The sequence below is a fragment of the Lathyrus oleraceus genome, chromosome 5 (assembly GCF_024323335.1).
Source record: "Lathyrus oleraceus cultivar Zhongwan6 chromosome 5, CAAS_Psat_ZW6_1.0, whole genome shotgun sequence".
In the NCBI taxonomy this organism is placed as follows: Eukaryota; Viridiplantae; Streptophyta; class Magnoliopsida; order Fabales; family Fabaceae; genus Lathyrus; species Lathyrus oleraceus.
The window spans coordinates 401,227,661-401,248,542 of record NC_066583.1 but is presented as its reverse complement, the minus strand read 5'-3'; the positions used below and the strand labels follow the sequence as shown (position 1 = coordinate 401,248,542).

At 37.8% G+C, this 20,882-nt stretch overlaps 1 protein-coding gene across 1 annotated transcript; it reads left to right on the top strand.

The window, feature by feature from the left end:
* Nucleotides 1–17,415: 17,415 nt before the first annotated feature.
* On the top strand, nucleotides 17,416–18,549 carry LOC127081033 (proline-rich receptor-like protein kinase PERK10). Its single transcript, XM_051021324.1, has one exon. It carries the CDS (start codon nucleotides 17,416–17,418, stop codon nucleotides 18,547–18,549), a length of 1,134 nt encoding a protein of 377 aa, XP_050877281.1.
* Nucleotides 18,550–20,882: the final 2,333 nt, after the last annotated feature.

Here is a 20,882-nt window from a genome sequence, read left to right as displayed (position 1 = left end):
AGGACACTCCAAGAGATGGCCAGAACCATGATCAATGAAACAAATGTGGCTAAGCACTTTTGGGTTGAAGCAGTAAATACAATGTGTTACATTCAGAATAGAATCTCTATAAGAATTATTCTGGAAAAGAATCCCTATCAACTGTGCAAGGGAAACCCAACATTTCATATTTCCATCCCTTTGGATGCCCTTGTTTTATTCTCAATACTAAAGAACATCTGAACAGGTTTGATTCAAAAGCACAAAAAGGCATTATGTTAGGATACTCATAACGCTCTAAAGGCTACAGAGTACACAACACAGAAACCAAAATTGTGTAAGAATCAATACATGTTAGATTTGATGACAAGCTTGACCCTGAAAAGTCAAAGCTAGTTGAGAAACTTGCAGATTTGGAGATCACTCTTGCAGGTTCTGACGAAAAGACTAAAGCACCAGAAGCATCTGAAAAACAAAGTCCATGTGCAACTGAAGCCTCAACTATCCAGAAAAGATCAAGAAGTTGCCCCAACATCTCTGAAGATTTGATTCTGGGAAACAAGGATGAACCTGTAAGAACAAAATTAGTTCTACAATAGAATTCCAGGATTTTGATGATAACAAAGGATGAAACCAAAAATGGCACCCTAACGAAATTTTTCTAAGTGTGCAGGACTCTGAACAACAACAAAGGACTCTAATCATTTTATCAGATACAAACACTGATCAGATACAAAGTGCTAGAAGATCAGACGCATCTGAGGAAGAAGTGCGCCCAAGAAGTTCTGAATCTGAGCAAAGCAAGACAGTAAAAAGAAACCAGAAGCTCTAACAACTACTGGTCTTAGTTCTGATGATCTAAAAGACTAGTACTCTGAGAAGCTCTGATGAAACTTTGACATAATCTCCTTCTGACGCATGACTCCGATATAACAAGACTCTGATGAAGATTCACCAAATCCAGAAAGAGTAACGGAAGGAACTTCTCAATATCGAAAGGAAGTATTTTAAGAAAGAAGTTATTCAGGGAGACAAAATGGTTATGGCAAGAAACACAGAAGTAATGACATTGAATGCTCATCAAAGACCAATATTCTGTCATCACTCCAACGGTCCTTCTCACTACTATATAAAGGATAACCTACCTCATTGAGAGATACAACAACAACGCACAGAAGAAGTCATTCATATTCTCTCTCACTTCTCACGAGCTGCTGCTCATACGTGAAAACTCTTGCTCAAATATTTTGCTGTAATACTTGCTTACTCTTATAAGCACCTTCTATTACAAATTTATTTTGCTAAAATTGTTTTTGTTCCTCAAGTGACTCTGCGTAGTCTGTATACTTGAGAGGACTAAGAGATCATTCTCTTAGACGTTTGGTTGTATAATCTTTCAAGATTAGTGGATTAAGTCCTTTTTAAAGGAGAAATCACCTTGGCCAGGTGGACTGGAGTAACTTTGTTTTCTAAGCAAACCGGTATAAAATTCGGTGTGTTCTTATTTTTTGAAAAAGCTTTTATTTTCTAAAACAATTCAAACCCCCTTTCTTGTTTTTCTCACCTTCAATTGGTATCAGAGCTTCAACTCTGTTATTGATTTTCTAATCAAACACTTAACAATGTAGAGAGATCCAGAACGAGAAAAACTATGGCCAACACCAATGAAAGAGATAGTTACAACGCTAAGCCTCCAGTCTTTGATGGAGAGAAATTCGATTACTGGAAAGATAGAATTGAAAGTTTCTTTCTGGGCTACGATGCTGATCTCTGGGACATTGTCACAGTTGGATACATACCACCTGTAACAGATGCTGGAGTTACCATTCCCAGAAGCAAAATGACAGATGATCAGAAGCGTGAATTCAAGAATCATCACAAAGCCAGAACGATACTTCTCAATGCCATATCCTACAATGAGTATGAAAAAATCACCAATAGGGAAACAACTAAAGAAATACTTGACTCCCTGAGGATGACTCATGAAGGAAACTCTCAAGTCAAAGAAACAAAGGCTCTGGCTCTAATCCAAAAATATGAAGTCTTCAAAATGGAGGATGATGAAGCTGTAGAGGTAATGTTTTCTAGATTTCAAACTCTAATTGCAGGTCTCAAAGTGCTAGATAAAGGATATACAACTGCGGACCATGTCAAAAAGATAGTCAGAAACTTGCCAAAGAAGTGGAGACCCATGGTCACAGCCTTAAAGTTATCAAAGGATCTGAACAACATCAGCCTTGAAGAACTTGTCAGTTCACTCAGAAGTCATGAGATAGAACTGGAGGAAGATGAGCCTCAGAAGAAGATCAAGTCTGTAGCACTAAAGTCCAGATCTGAAAGGCGCAAGTCTGACAGAAACAAATCCTTCCAAGCCGAAGAAGAAGACATTGATGACTCTGAAAAAGAAGATTCTGACGATGAGGAAGAATTATCCCTTCTGACCAGAAGAGTAAAACAACTTTGGAGAAAAAGGAATAATAACTTCAGAAAACCAAGATCCAAAGGAGATCGATCAGAATCAACCTCAAAAGGTAAATCTAACAAAGATGTTACGTGTTATGAATGTAAGGAAACAGGTCATTATAGAAAAGAATGTCCCAAGTTGAAGAAAGACAGTTCCAGAAAAGAGAACTTCAAGAAAAATTCCTTCAGAACAAAAAAGGGACTGATGGCTATCTGGGACGACAGTGAATCTGACTCATCAGAATTAGACTCTGATGAACAGGCAAATGTGGCACTCATGGCTACCACCTCCAAGAATACTTCAGATGAAGAATCTGAATTTGAAGAGGTATTTTCTAAACTTTCTCGATTTGACCTAGAATCATGCCTATCTGAAACTCTAAACTCATATCAGAAACTCAAACAAAAATTTAAAGCTATAAAAGGTGTGCTTGAAGAAACACTAGAAGAATGTGGCAAACTTGAGATAACAATTTTAGAACTAAAAGATGAAAACAGAACCTTGATATTAGAAAGAGATTCAACAAAGAAAAATTGCTCAAAACTTGAAGAAGCGTTATCTCAAGCTCCACAAACTTCAAACACAATAATTTATGAATATGAAAAATCTTTTCAAAAGTTTCTGAAAAATGGGATAGAAAGGAGCAGAATGGCATCCATGATTTATGAGGTTAGTCAGAACAATAGAAGAGGAATTGGGTATGATCCTAGTGAAGATAAAACTTCTACTAATGACCAACCTAAATCTCCATTTTCCTATCACTATACACATACACAAGCACAACGATTTAATAATGCTAGAAAACCCAAAGTGTTAAGAAACTCTGGGAAAACTAATCACAAAGGACCCAAAAGATTCTGGGTACCAAAGGATAAGATTGTTTATGTTGCAGATATCTTATGCAGCAGAGTTAAAACACCAGTCATGGTACCTGGACTCTGGATGCTCGCGACACATGACGGGAAGAAAGTATATGTTCCAAAACCTGGAACTTAAAGATGTTGGATTCGTAGGTTTCGGAGGAGATCAGAAAGGAAGGATCAGAGGCTCCGGAACTATTGGTAATGGTACTCTTCCCTTTATATCTGATGTTCTCTATGTAGAAGGATTAATGCATAATCTGTTATCAATAAGTCAATTAAGTGATAACGGGTATGATGTAATCTTTAATCAAAAAACATGTAAAGCCATAAATCAAAACAATGGATTTGTCCTATTCACTGGCAAGAGGAAAAACAATATTTATAAAATAAATCTTTCAGATTTAAAAGAACAAAATGTAAAATGTTTAATGTCTGTTCATGAAGAGCAATGGGTATGGCATAGACGCTTGGGCCACATTAGCATGAGAACATCATCTCAGCTAAATAAACTCGAGTTAGTCAGAGGTCTACCTAAGCTGAAGTTCTCTTCAGATGCTCTATATGAAGCATGTCAGAAAGGAAAATTTTCAAAATCATCTTTTAAAAAGAAAAATATTGTTTCTACCTCTAAGCCTCTGGAACTTCTTCACATTGATTTATTTGGTCCTGTGAAAATAGCATCAGTCAATGGAAAGAAATATGGACTAGTTATTGTTGATGATTTTAGTCGCTGGACATGGGTAAAATTCTTAAAGCATAAGAGTGAGTCTCACTCTGTATTCACTAGCTTCTGTTCCAAAGTGCAAAACGAATTTGACTCTAAAATCATCAGAGACAGAAGTGATCATGGTGGGGAATTTGAAAATAATTTTTTTGAGGAATTATTTGACTCTAATGGAATATCCCATGATTTCTCCTACCCTAGAACTCCATAATAAAATGGAGTTGTAGAGAGGAAGAATAGGACACTCCAAGAGATGGCCAGAATCATGATCAATGAAACAAATGTGGCTAAGCACTTTTGGGCTGAAGCAGTAAATACAGCGTGTTATATTTCGAATATAATCTCCATAAGACCTATTCTGGAGAAGAATCCCTATGAACTGTGTAAAGGAAGAAAACCCAACATTTCTTATTTTCATCCTTTTGGATGTTCTTGCTTTATTCTAAATACTAAAGAACATCTGAACAAGTTTGATTCAAAAGCATAAAAAGGTATTATTAGGATACTCAGAACTCTCTAAAGGCTACAGAGTATACAATACATAAACCAAAATTGTGGAAGAATCAATTCATGTCAGATTTGATGATAAGTTTGACCCTGAAAAGTCAAAGCTAGTTGAGAAACTTGCAGATCTGGAGATTACTCTTGCAGGTTCTGACGAGAAGATCAAAGCACCTGAAACATCTGCTACTCAAACTTCAGAAGGAACTAAATCCCCAGCAATCCCAAAGAAAGCTAAAAGTCGCCTCAACATATCTGAAGAGTTGATTCTGGGAAACAAGGATGAACCTATCCGAACTAGGTCAACCTTCAAAGTACCTGAAGAAACTCCTCTGGGACTAGTATCTCTGATCGAGCCTAATTCTTGTGATGAGGCACTTCAAGATAGCGATTGGGTTCTAGCTATGCAAGAAGAGCTAGATCAATTCACAAAGAATGACGTCTGGGATCTTGTTCCTAAACCTAAAGGCTCTCACATTATCGGAACCAGATGGGTGTTCAGAAACAAGCTGAATGAGAAAGGAAAAGTTGTCAGAAATAAAGCTCGGCTGGTGGCTCAAGGTTACAGTCAACAAGAAGGCATTGACTAAATTGAAACCTTTGCCCCAGTCTCCAGATTAGAATCTATTCGCTTACTTGTCTCATTCGCTGTAAATCATTCTATCAAATTGTATCAAATGGATGTCAAGAGCGCATTTCTTAATGGTTATATATCAGAAGAAGTGTATGTCAACCAACCTCCAGGTTTTGAAAATTCAAATTGTCCAGAACATGTTTTTAAACTTAAAAAATCTTTATATGGACTAAAACAAGCTCCCAGAGCTTGGTATGAAAGATTAAGTAATTTTCTTTTGGAACATGATTTTATCAGAGGGAAAGTTGACTCTACACTCTTCTATAAAAACATTAATAATGATCTCATGATATGCTAGATATACGTTGATGATATCATTTTTGGTTCAGTTAACGCCTCTGTATGTCAAGAATTCTCTGAGCTAATGCAGGCAGAATTCGAAATGAGCCTAATGCAAGAACTATAGTTCTTTCTAGGAATTCAAATCAATCAAGCTTCAGAAGTCACCTATGTTCATCAAAGTAAATACATAAAAGACATTCTGAAGAAGTTTGAAATGGCGGAATGCAAACCTGCCAAGACACCCATGCATCCAACTTGCATTCTGGAAAAAGAAGAAGTTAGTCAAAAGGTTTGTCAGAAGCTCTATCGTGATATGATGGGCTCTCTTCTCTATCTGACTACTACATGTCCTGATATTCTATTTAGTGTTTGTCTCTATGCCATATTCCAATCAGAACCTAGAGAATCTCATTTAACAGCCGTTAAGAGAATACTCAGATATCTGAAAGGAACTCCTAACCTGGGCCTGATGTATGAGAAAACATCAGAGTATAGACTATCTGGTTTTTGTGATGCAGATTACACAGGAGACGGAATGGAACGAAAAAGTACATCTGGAAATTTTCAGCTCTTGGGAAAGAATCTGATATCCTGGGCCAGCAAAAGACAATCAACCATAGCCCTGTCTACTACAGAAGCGGAATACATTTCAGCATCATTATGCACTACCCAGATGCTCTGGATGAAGAATCAACTAGAGGATCTTCAAATCTTTGAGAGTAACATTCCTATCTTTTGTGACAATACTGCTTCCATTTGTTTAAGCAAGAATCCTATTTTGCACTCCAGAGCTAAGCACATAGAAATAAAACATCATTTCATTAGAGACTATGTTCAAAAAGGGGTAGTAATGTTGAAATTCATTGATACAGACCATCAATGGGCTGATATCTTTACCAAACCCCTTGCTGAAGATAGATTCCTCTTCATCTTAAAGAATCTGAACATTCAAAATTGTCCTGAATAAAATGTGCCTCTGAGTTAGCGAAATAAGATTCTGATGTAAACAAAGTGGATTCTGCATCTGACTCTGATACTCGTACTATAACACCCCTTTTTTACCCCAAAATACTTAACATATAATCAGAGTAAATAAGTACGCATATAAACAAAAGGGCGTCACATCAATGTTTTCAAAAACTAATAGCTTTCAAAAACCAAACCTCATTCATCATCAATATACAATACACCTGGTCATTTCAAATAACACATTTCACTTATCATGAATATTCAAGAATATGCGTTCGCAGCGGAAAATAATGAATACTCATGCATTTCATCAAATGATCCATGTCCCATACCATGATCATCTCTCAATAATCTCTTCAAAATAAACTGCAACCATAATCAGAATATTTGGCACTATGGCCTCTCAACAGCAATTGCAATTAAGCATGTTCGCAAGTAATAACATAATACTTATCCGAATAGGATACGAGTTCAATACTACTAATCTACACAGTGTTACATGACCAGAGCATTGACTCATTACCTAGTCTTCAAACTAAAATACGGGAACTCTCCAGCTAATCTCGAGCGAGCTACCGTCCACTTACTTCAACGCTACTACTCCTGAGTGTCTGCGCGATACCAGTGTAAAGGTAACATTCAAACAGAAAGGGTGAGAATTCCAAATCCTTATGAAGAAGTATAATCAAGCACAATGATTAAATCAACAATTACAGGAATTCATCACACTTCATATAACCATGTAAATTATCACCAACATCTATTTCACATGTTTCAAACATCCATAAAACTCAAGGAGTACAATATTAAAATCCAATATTATATTCTCAAATATACACATAACTACAATTATCACGTAATCACATATGTTGTCAAGTTATGTATCCAAGCATCATCAAATTCAATTACCATATCTCATACACACATCACAATCACAATAATGCATACACTCGATTATCACATAACTCTAATTTGACTCAATGTAAGACATGTGACTCTATGCATGTGGTACCGTAATGTGAACCCAACGTTTCACCGCTTTCCGATTCAATATCTAGAATCCAAGCCACGCTTCCGATTAGGACAAGATCAAAGCCACTACCACGCCTATTTCCTTTTAAGGATCAATGTGTGCTACATCTACCACACCCATTTCCAATTAAGGATCAACGTGTGCTACATCTACCACGCCTATTTCCAATTAAGGATCAACGTGTGCTACGTCTATTTCCAATTAAGGATCACCGTCTATCTACCACGCCTATTTCCAATTAAGGATCAACGTGTGCTACGTCTATTTCCAATTAAGGATCACCCTCTATCTACCACGCCTATTTCCAATTAAGGATCAACATGTGCTACGTCTATTTCCAATTAAGGATCACCGTCTATGTGAACCCACAATTTCACCGCTTCCACAATGAAGCCGACCATGCCATGAATGAATGTACAAATACCAACACATATGCAATTAAGATCATCTCTACCATCTTAACATTCCACATATCACCATAATTCAACTCTATGAATTATCCACCAATGGTACATATACACATTCATAATAAATACACCATTCACAAATCCACCAATGGTACATATACACATTCACAACAATATATCATTCACAATCCACCAATGGTACGTATACACATTCATAACAATATATCATTCACAATCCACCAATGGTACTTATACACATTCATAACAATATATCATTCACAAATCCACCAATGGTACATATACACATTCATAACAATATATCATTCACAAATATAGGCTAATTATCAAATACGCACACCTAGATTCCATTCCAAAACAAATACAGCATTTAAAATATCAATTTTTCACTTTTCAAACAGTGTTAACCGGTTAATGCATATGGTTAATCGGTTAATGCAAAACAGAACACACTTCCTGGCAATTTTCAACAGTGTTAACCGGTTAACACATTTGGTTAACCGGTTAACGCAAGACAAAATACAAATTTAACAGATTTTCAACAGTGTTAACCGGTTAACGCCTTTGGTTAACCGGTTAACGCAAAAATAGAATGCTATTCCTGCGTTAACACAAAACACAATGCAGAATTTCCTGCGTTTTTCATCGTTGGAGGACTTTCGGACCTCTGATTTCGATTCCGTAAAGAGCCACACATTCAGAAAATTATAATTCATACAATACTCTAATTATGTAAGGTTAATTTACAGTTTTAACACAATTAAACCACCACAAATCAAGAATATTCATCAAAATTTAACAATTCCAAACAACCATACAAAATTAGGGATTTTAACCTAAACATACATCTACCCATTGACCCAATCATACTAACCCATAATAATAAGGATTCCCCCCTTACCTCATCAATTTTCTGGAAACCCTAGCTCCTCTCTTGTTCTTCCCCTCTTCTCCTCACTTTTCCTCTTTTCTTTCTCTATTGTTGTCAAATGATCAATTGAATCTTAATTCTCACTCTCCTCCCCTTTATATACTAGTATTCTATTTGGGCTTACAGCATGATACTTCTAATTTAATTAATAGGCCCAATATGACCTAATATTTAAATATCTCTAATTAGTTCAATTAAATTAATTTAACACCACATACACACTAAGTTAATTAATACAATTATGTAAGTATATCTCATATCAACTAAATAATTAATTAACACACCAAATTAATTAATATAATCAATTATTATACTACCTAACAACCAATTAATCAATTAACACTCCACATAATTAAAATAAAATATAATAATAATAGTATAATAAATAAATACTAAAATTGGGTTGTTACAACTCTCCCCCACTTAAAAGATTTTCGTCCTCGAAAATTTACCTCAAACGAACAACTCCGGATATGATTCCTTCATCTTATCCTCGAGTTCCCAAGTAATATTGCCATTGGCGACTCCGCCCCATATCACTTTCACCAAAGCAATCTCCTTACCACGAAGCTTCTTCACTTCTCGATCTTCAATTCGCATAGGTGATGTATCAACCGTCAAATTATCCCTCACTTGAACATCATCTAATGGAACAACATGCGATGGATCCACAATGTACCTCCTCAATTGAGACACATGGAACACATCATGAAGATTAGAAAGTGACGGTGGTAATGCAATCCGATATGCCACTTCACCTATCCTCTCGGAAATCTGATAAGGACCAATGAAACGCGACGTCAACTTACGCGACTTCAAAGCTCTACCAACACCCGTTATTGGCGTAACTCGAAGAAACACATGCTCATCTTTCTCAAACTCAAGAGCTTTCCTCCTCTTATCATGATAACTCTTTTGACGACTCTAAGAAGCCTTCATCTTCTCTTGAATCATCTTAATCTTATCCGTAGTCTCTTGAATCAACTCGGGTCCAACCACAACACTCTCTCCCGATTCGTACCAACATAAAGGAGTTTTACACCTTCTGCCATAAAGAGCCTCAAAAGGTGCCATTCCAATACTCAAATGGAAACTGTTGTTATACGTAAACTCGATAAAAGGCAAGAAACTATCCCAATTTCCTCCTTGCTCCAAAACACAAGACCTCACAATTACTCGATGTTCTCGGCAAACCCGAAACAAAATCCATAGAGATGCTATCCCACTTCCACTCGGGAATAGATAACGGTTGCATCAAACCAGACAACTTTTGATGTTCAATCTTTGACTTTTGACAAGTCAAACATGAATACACAAATTCCGCTACATCCTTCTTCATACCTTACCACCAAAACATCTTCCTCAAGTCTTGATACATTTTAGTAGCACCAGGATGAATACTCAGACCACTTTTATGCCCTTCCTCAAGAATCCTTTTTCTCAAATCCGCAACATCCGGAACACAAACTCGATCACGACACCTCATGATACCATTCTCATTGTTGGTGTAAGCCCTAGAGGCCAATACTTTTGGTACTTGTATCGAATTATTTATTAATAATAAAAGGCTTTTTCTTTATTATGTTTGTTTAATAAAGTCCCTGGAATAGATAGTCCGTTTGATGTATCAAGTTTGACTTGATCATGAGAGCACATTAAACATAGGGACATTATTCTTAAAGTATTCGTAGTCGAGATTTATTGTGAAGTGGGATAACATTAAAGCATTAAGACTATTATGTTTGTAGACTGATGATCACATCTCATGGATCATGGATAAAGAGTTATCAAGTCTTAAACATAGGTATGAATATTAAGAGTAATATTTATACCGGATTGACCCGCTATGAGAATACTATATAGAAAGTTATGCAAAGTGTCATAAGTTATTCTCATGGTGATAATGGTGTATGCCACTCTTCGACCTGAAACCACTATGGACCCTAGATGTAGAGTCGAGTGCTTTGTTGTTGATCCAATGTTGTCCGTAACTGGATAACCATAAAGACAGTTGATGGGTACTCCACAAAGCATGCTGAGGGACATGAGTGTCCTAGATGGGATTTGCCAATCCTGTGTAACAGGATAAATGTCTATGGGCCCAATATTGAACTGGACAAGGATGACACAATCTATACCTTGTGTTTAATATAGACATAAGGGCAAAAGGGTAATTATACACATAATTATTATCACAGGAGGTTTTGTCAGATCACATGACATTTTCGTGACTTGGGTAGCAGTGATATGTTGCTAGATACCGCTCACTGTTTATTATGTTAAATGTGTGATTTAATATAACTGCCAACGTCGCAAAAACCTACAGGGTCACACACAAGGACGAATTGATGAGAAATAGAGTAATTATAGAACACCGTAAGGTACGGTGCACGTAAGTGGGAGACGAAATATGGTAAGGTACCAAATACTTAAGTGATTTTGGCATATTATGAGATATGGGCCAAAATACACTTAAGTGGGCTTTTAGCTTGAAGCCCACACAAGTGGTTCTATAAATAGAACCCTTGGGTAGAAGCATTGTCACTCAGACTCAACTCAAGTGAAGACTTGGAGTTTCGTTTCCCTCTCTCTCTCACTCAAAGCCTTCATTCGTACCAGCTAGCACTGAGATTGAAGGAATCCGTTCGTGTGGACTGAGTAGAGACGTTGTCATCGTTCAACGTTCGTGATCGCCACAAGAGGTAACGATTCTATCACTGATCATGCCCATTCGTAAGGATCACTAAATGGAGAAATTTTTAAATTCCGCTGCGCCATGGATTGCAATTCTCCTTCACTCATCAATCCGAAAATCACCACCTTTGCCTTGATTAATCAATGTCATAACATCGACTAATTTCAAATCTGACTTCTGACCTTCTCTAATCTCGTCAAGAATGCCACACGTAAGCTTCAACATACCAAGCTTAACACACGAAGACGACGCCTCACAAACCAAACTCAAATCTCTAAATTGCTCCAACAATTCAAATTCTCGAATCATCAACATAGACATGTGCAATGACTTCCTGCTCAATGCATCGGTTACAACATTCGCTTTCCAGGATGATAATTCAAACCAAAATCGTAGTCTTTCAAGAATTCCAACCATCTCCTTTGCCTCATATTCAATTCTTTCTGATCGAACAAGTACTTCAAACTCTTGTGATCATTAAACACATCAAATCGCGATCCAAACAAGTAATGTCTCCAAAGCTTCAACACAAGCACAACGACGGCCAACTCTAAATCATGCGTCGGATAATTCCTCTCATGAACTTTAAGTTGCCTTGAAGCATAAGCTACCACTTGACCTTTTTACATCAGAACACCTCTCAAACCCAACAAAGAAGCATCACAATACACAACGAAAGTTTCTAACGGATCTGGTAAAATCAAAATAGGAGCCGTAGTCAATCTTCTCTTAAGCTCTTGAAAATTCGCTTCACACTGTGAAGTCCAAATGAAAGCTTGACCTTTCCTAGTCAACTGCGTCAATGGTAACGATAACTTAGAAAATCCTTCAATGAACTTCTTATAATAACCATCCAAACCAAGGAAACTTCGAATCTCAGCAACAAACTTAAGAGCTTCCCACTGAGATACAACTTCAATCTTCATAGGATCCACAGAAATACCACCACTCGAAATCACATGTCCAAGAAAACTTACTTCACTCAACCAAAACTCACATTTGGAGAGTTTAGTAAACAACTTCCTCTCTTTCAACACCGATAACACAACCTTCAAATGCTCGGCATGATCCTCTTTACTCTTGGAATAAATCAATATATCATCGATGAACACAACAACAAACTTATCCAGATAATCATGAAAAATCCTATTCATATACTCCATAAATACACCAGGTGCATTAGTCACACCAAAAGGCATCACGGAGTACTCGTAGTGACCGTACCTTGTCCGAAAGGCAGTCTTCTGGATATCCTCAGCCTTTACACGAATTTGATGATACCAAGACCTCAAATCAATCTTGCTAAACACACAAGCTCCAACCAGCTGATCCATCAGATCATCAATCCTCGGAAGTGGATACTTGTTCTTAATCGTCACTTTATTCAGTTGCCTATAATCAACACATAATCTCATAGAACCTTCTTTCTTCTTGACCAACAGAACAGGTGCACCCCACGACGACACACTAGGACGAATAAACTTCTTCTCGAGCAAGTCTTCCAGTTGACTCTTCAACTCCTTCAACTCACAAGCAGACATCCTATAGGGAGCCATCGATACAGGACTAGTTCCAGGAACTAAATCAATCGAAAACTCAACCTCACGTTCCGGCGGTAAATCACTTATATCTTCCGGAAATACCTCCGCAAACTCACAAACTATTGGCAATTCTTCAATCGTCCTCTTCTCACAAATATCCAAAGTTGCCAACAACATAAACAACTCGGCACCATCTTGCACCGATACATCAACTTGCTTAGCAGACACAAACCAATCTTCCTTAGCACCATCCTCAGGAAAAATAACCGTCTTCTCGAAACAGTTTAACTAGCCAACACTGCACTCTTGCATGCAACCACATAATGTCCAAGCTTGATACAATTGGAACATCCAAGAGAAGAAGACGCTTCTCCCCCACTTATTTCATTCCCAACCTGCCAATGGAAAATAAAACAAGCATCGACAATGTTCTCACACACATGTCGCATACTAGGGAACAAACATAATTAAACAACCTGGCCAGACGGACCGCCTTCTCTGATACCACTAATGTAACACCCCTTTTTCTACCCCAAAATACTTAACATATAATCAGAGTAAATAAGCACGCATATAAGCAAAAGGGTGTCACATCGACGTTTTCAAAAACTAAAAGCTTTCAAAAACCAAACCTCATTCATCATCAATATACAATACACCTGGTCATTTAAATAACACATTTCACTTATCATGAATATTCAAGAATATGCGTTCGCAGCGGAAAATAATGAATACTCATGCATTTCATCAAATGATCCATGTCCCATACCATGATCATCTCTCAATAATCTCTTCAAAATAAACTGAAACCATAATCAGAATATTTGGCACTATGGCCTCTCAACAGCAATTGCAATTAAGCATGTTCGCAAGTAATAACATAATACTTATCCAAATAGGATACTAGTTCAATACTACTAATCTACCCAGTGTTACATGACCAGAGCATTGACTCATTACCTAGTCTTCAAACTAAAATACGGGAACTCTCCAGCTAATCTCGAGCGAGCTACCGTCCACTTACTTCAGTGCTACTACTCCTGAGTGTCTGCGCGATACCCGTGTAAAGGTAACATTCAAACAGAAAGGGTGAGAATTCCAAATCATTATGAAGAAGTATAATCAAGCACAATGATTAAATCAACAATTACAGGAATTCATCACACTTCATATAACCATGTAAATAATATTCACCAACATCTATTTCACATGTTTCAAACATCCATAAAACTCAAGGAGTACAATATTAAAATCCAATATTATATTCTCAAATATACACATAACTACAATTATCACGTAATCACATATGTTGTCAAGTTATGTATCCAAGCATCATCAAATTCAATTACCATATCTCATACACACATCACAATCACAATAATGCATACACTCGATTATCACATAACTCTAATGTGACTCAATGCAAGACATGTGACTCTATGCATATGGTACCGCAATGTGAACCCAACGTTTCACCGCTTTCCGATTCAATATCTAGAATCCAAGCCATGCTTCCGATCCGGACAAGATCAAAGCCACTACCACGCCTATTTCCAATTAAGGATCAACGCGTGCTACATCTACCACGCCTATTTCCAATTAAGGATCAACGTGTGCTACGTCTATTTCCAATTAAGGATCACCGTCTATCTACCACGCCTATTTCCAATTTAGGATCAACGTGTGCTACGTCTATTTCCAATTAAGGATCACCCTCTATCTACCACGCCTATTTCCAATTAAGGATCAACATGTGCTACGTCTATTTCCAATTAAGGATCACCGTCTATGTGAACCCACAGTTTCACCGCTTCCACAATGAAGCCGACCATGCCATGAATGAATGTACAAATACCAACACATATGCAATTAAGATCATCTCTACCATCTTAACATTCCACATATCACCATAATTCAACTCTATGAATTATCCACCAATGGTACATATACACATTCATAACAAATACACCATTCACAAATCCACCAATGGTACATATACACATTCATAACAATATATCATTCACAATCCACCAATGGTACATATACACATTCATAACAATATATCATTCACAATCCACCAATGGTACTTATACACATTCATAACAATATATCATTCACAAATCCACCAATGGTACATATACACATTCATAACAATATATCATTCACAAATATAGGCTAATTATCAAATACGCACACCTAGATTCCATTCCAAAACGAATACAACATTTAAAATATCAATTTTCACTTTTCAAACAGTGTTAACCGGTTAACGCATATGGTTAATCGTTTAACGCAAAATAGAACACACTTCTCGGCAATTTTCAACAGTGTTAACCGGTTAACGCATTTGGTTAACCGATTAACGCAAGACAAAATACAAATTTAACAGGTTTTCAACAGTGTTAACCAGTTAACGCCTTTGGTTAACCGGTTAACGTAAAAACAGAATGCTATTCCTGCGTTAACACAAAACAGAATGCAGAATTTCCTGCGTTTTTCATCGTTGGAGGACTTTCGGACCTCTGATTTCGATTCCGTAAAAAGCCACACGTTCAGAAAATTATAATTCATACAATACTCTAATTATGTAAGGTTAATTTACAATTTTAACACAATTAAACCACCACAAATCAAGAATATTCATCAAAATTTAACAATTCCAAACAACCATACAAAATTAGGGATTTTAACCTAAACATACATCTACCCATTGACCCAATCATACTAACCCATAATAATAAGGATTCCCCCCTTACCTCTTCAATTTTCTGGAAACCCTAGCTCCTCTCTTGTTCTTCCCCTCTTCTCCTCACTTTTCCTCTTCTCTTTCTCTATTGCTGTCAAATGATCAATTGAATCCTAATTCTCACTCTCCTCCCCTTTATATACTAGTATTCTATTTGGGCTTAAAGCATGATACTTCTAATTTAATTAATAAGCCCAATAAGACCTAATATTTAAATATCTCTAATTAGTTCTATTAAATTAAACTAACACCACATACACACTAAGTTAATTAATACAATTATTTAATTATATCTCATATCAACTAAATAATTAATTAACACACCAAATTAATTAATATAATCAATTATTATACTACCTAACAATCAATTAATTAATTAACACTCCACATAATTAAAATAAAATATAATAATAATAGTATAATAAATAAATACTAGAATTAGGTTGTTACACCTACCAAGTTAGAAGTCATCTGAGTTAGAAATCTCCAGGAACCAACCTTTTGGTATTCCTGAATATCAGATAGAGCAAACACGTGGAGCACCTTGCGTCTGACCTTGGAACTTCTAGACAGCTGTCTAGCAGTAATCAAGAAACAGTCTCTTGAGATCTCCTCAAGCAGTGTACTGACTGTTGGGATTAGACATCATTTATGAGCTGTAATCATTCTCCCTCTAACGTGCATACTTGGTTTTTGTGCTAAACTCATGTTTTGTGTGTCGTTTTGCATGCGCCCTAATTTGGGTATTTAAACTCTTCTCTTCGTACATTGCACACTTTTCACTCACACAAACACTCTTAACCTCCTTGCAAGTTCTTTTCTCCCTCAAGGCATTCCTGCAGCGTGCATTCAAGTTCTTCAACGTTCAACTCAGTTCATCAACAACATTCATGGATTCTCAACAACAATCAGTGTATAACTTCTCTCAACAGATGAATTCCAACGAGCAAGCTCCAAGTTCAAGCACTCCAAACCCAGTGGTTACCGGTGTCGTCTCCACTCCCATCTACAAAGAACCTCACATTCTTGATCGTGAGCCTCATATCCACCTTGCAACACCTTTTAAGAAATTGGAAGTTTTGTGTGAATCACTGGTGGATTTTGAAAACATGCGAAGGAACGGTGTTGACCTCACTGAAGAACTGAAGAATCAAGGTTGGGGAAACTACTTCCAACGTCTTTATGATCCAGTTTACACAAACCTGGTTAAGGAACTCTGGAGATTCGCTGACGCTGACGATCACTACATTGTCTCCTATGTCCTGGGAGTCAAGATGGTGATCACTGAGAAGTCCATTGCTACTCTTCTGGGCATGGAGAAAGATGGAGGAAGAAGAATTTATAACTTTAATCCTAGGGCAAAATATCTATCCCATGAGATTAATCCAACTATCTTCAAACAGAACGCTGAAGGCAAACACTCCAAGAACAAGGAACTACATCAGAACCTCCGGGTCTGGCTGAAGATCATCTTGGGCACCATCCATCATCGCCCAGCTTCCAACTCCTCAGATTATATCAACACAGACCAGAAGTGCATCCTGTACTGCATCCACAAGGGTCTGAAGCTCTGCCTTCCGGAACTCCTCTTCAAGTATCTCGTAGATCATCTGATTACTTTCAGACTTATGGAAGACGTGATCATCGACACTGGAAGAGCTATGAACGCCCGCAATCTGAAGAGCATGGGGATCCTGAATAAAGTAAGGGTCAAACCTACTTTGGACACCTCTTGCGACGCTCTTAAATATCAGAGAAAGATTCCAAACGAACTCTATCTGCTCTTAAAGATCGACCCTCCAGAGGTAGTCATGTATTACTTAGATGATCTGCGAAAACAAGGAGTTGAGTTCTCAGACTTCAACTTAGACTGGCTACTAGAACGCCCTCCAGACTTCATGAAACGACCACGAGGACCATCTGAGAAGGCGAAGCATGCGAAGAAAGCGAAGCTGGGAGAATCCTCTGGATCAATACCTCTAGTACCTCTAACTGGATCTTCTAGTAAGTCTATTTCTCTCCCTCCTTCTGTACAATTTAAGCCTATTGCTTCCTCTATCCCTCAACCAACACCCATATACACCAACTCAGAAACTCCTCCCTCAACCACCAGACCATCTAACCAACCCTCTCAAAAATTTAACCTAGCCACCACCTCTCTACCTCTTTCGGAAGCAGAAATGCTAAACGAAACAACCTCACCCTCTTCATCTTCCTTTCTAGAATCACCACCCTACTATAACCTTTCCTCAGATACTGAACCATCTGACCCTCACTCCCTAGCTCTAGCTCAGCTCCAAACACGTGCTCTGGCCTCTCAACAGCCAACACAATCCATACCTAAACCAGAAGTCACCTCATCACCCACAGAAGAACCAAACACAACCACATCTGAACCTCCACCATCTGAAATATTTCACGCTGAAACACAACCACCCAACTCTGATATACCCCCACCAAATACATCCTCTAAACCAAAAACTCCCACACTCAACCTAAGCCATCCCACTTCTCCACCCCTAGCCTCTGAACCTGAAAACACCCTTCCAACCCTTGAGGAAGCAATAATGGTGTTTGCAGAAGCTTCAGTTGACAAGGTCAAGTCTCTGACCATCAACTTTGGCATCAGTGACGATCCTTCCGCTGTAAGGACACATTGGAACAAAGTGATTAGTTGGATGACCTCTGAAGCCTTTAAGCTGAAGGGCCTCTCTGAGCAAGTCCGCAACGACTTCATCAAAGACGCTGAGATTAGACTTTAGGAGCGCCTAGCCAGAGAAGCTGAGGAGCGAGCACGCAAAGAAGCGGAAGAGAAAGCCAAGCAAGCATAATTGCAAAGGATCAAGGAAGCTGAAGTCAAAGCTCTAGCTGATGCCGCTGCTGCCGCTGAAGCTGAAGCACAAGCCAAAGCTGCCGCTGAAGCTGAAGCACACCTAGCTGAAGATTCTGCCACCAGGGTAGAACAGGATGCTCTGACTCAGGGGGAGTCCTCCACTTTTGTCCCTCTGGTTCTAAAGACTCTTGAAGAACTTTAGAAAGAACAGCAGGAAGTCCGAGCCAGATTGGATCAACAGGACTCAGTAAATGTTGATATTCAGAATCTGCTGACCTAGCTGCTCCAAAGGATGCCTCCACCCCCAAACCCTTAGGCACCTAGGACTTGATTATGTGTTATTTTCCTTTTGCTTATTGCTCTGATTTGCTTGTTGTTTTCTGCATTCTTGTGTGTTGTCTAAGTTTCTGGCTTCTGTACCTGCTTTATGAATATATCTATATATCTTTTTGCGCTGTCATTTTCACTAAGTCTTTTTTATTCTGACAAAAAGGGGGAGAACTAAAAACAGCTCTGATGAAAACATATCTAACTCCTATCAGAACTCTACAAACATTGTGTCTAATCTTCTTAACTTAGAATTTTGCAGGAGAGTAGCTAGAAACTCCATATCATGGAAGGTCCGATAAGAACTTCTGAACTCTTATCTTAGGGGGAGCTCACTTCCATCTGATCTAAAAACTCTTATCTAAATGTTTCATCTCTGAATTAAAACTGTTTTGTCATCATCAAAAAGGGGGAAATTGTAAGAACAAAATTAGTTCTACAATAGAATTCCAGGATTTTGATGATAACAAAGGATGAAACCAAAAATGGCACCCTAACGAACTTTTTCTAAGTGTGCAGGACTCTGAACAGCAACAAAGGACTCTAATCATTTTATCAGATACAAACACTGATCAGATACAAAGTGCTAGAAGATCAGACGCATCTGAGGAAGAAGTGCGCCCAAGAAGTTCTGAATCTGAGCAAAGCAAGACAGTAAAAAGAAACCAGAAGCTCTAACAACTACTGGTCTTAGTTCTGATGATCTAAAAGACTAGTACTCTGAGAAGCTCTGATGAAACTTTGACATAATCTCCTTCTGACGCATGACTCCGATATAACAAGACTCTGATGAAGATTCACCAAATCCAGAAAGAGTAACGGAAGGAACTTCTCAATATGGAAAGGAAGTATTTTAAGAAAGAAGTTATTCAGGGAGACAAAATGGTTATGGCAAGAAACACAGAAGTAATGACATTGAATGCTCATCAAAGACCAATATTCTGTCATCACTCCAACGATCCTTCTCACTACTATATAAAGGACAGCCTACCTCATTGAGAGATACAACAACAACGCACAGAAAAAGTCATTCATATTCTCTCTCAATTCTCACGAGCTGCTGCTCATACGTGAAAACTCTTGCTCAAATATTTTGCTGTAATACTTGCTTACTCTTAGAAGCACCTTCTATTACAATTTTATTTTGCTAAAATTGTTTTTGTTCCTCAAGTGACTCTGCGTAGTCTGTATACTTGAGAGGACTAAGAGATCATTCTCTTAGACGTTTGGTTGTATAATCTTTCAAGATTAGTGGATTAAGTCCTTTTTAAAGGCGAAATCACCTTGGCCGGGTGGACTGGAGTAGCTTTGTTTTCTAAGAGAACCAGTATAAAATTTTGTGTGTTCTTATTTTTTGAAAAAGCTTTTATTTTCTAAAACAATTCAAACCCCCCTTTCTTGTTTTTCTCACCTTCAGAACCTGTCAGAACTAGGTCAACATTTAAAGTATCTGAAGAAACTCCAATAGGACTAGTATCTCTGATCAGGCCTACTTCCTATGATGAGGCACTTCAAGACAATGACTGGGTTCTGGCTATGAAAGAAGAACTAGATCAATTCTCAAAGAATGACATCCGGGATCTCGTCTCAAAGCCTAAAGGAACTCACATTATTGGAACTAGATGGGTGTTCAGAAACAAACTGGACGAAAAGGGAGAAATGGTTAGAAACAAAGCACGACTGGTAGCACTGGGTTACAGTCAACAAGAAGGCATTGACTACAATGAAACCTTTGCCCCAGTCGCCGGGTTAGAATCTATTTGCTTACTTGTTTCATTTGCTGTAAATCATTCCATCAAACTATATCAGATGGATGTCAAGAGTGCATTCCTTAATGGTTATATATCAGAAGAAGTATATGTCAATCGACCTCTAGGTTTTGAAAACTCTAAATGTCCAGAACACGTTTTTAAACTAAAGAAATCACTGTATGGA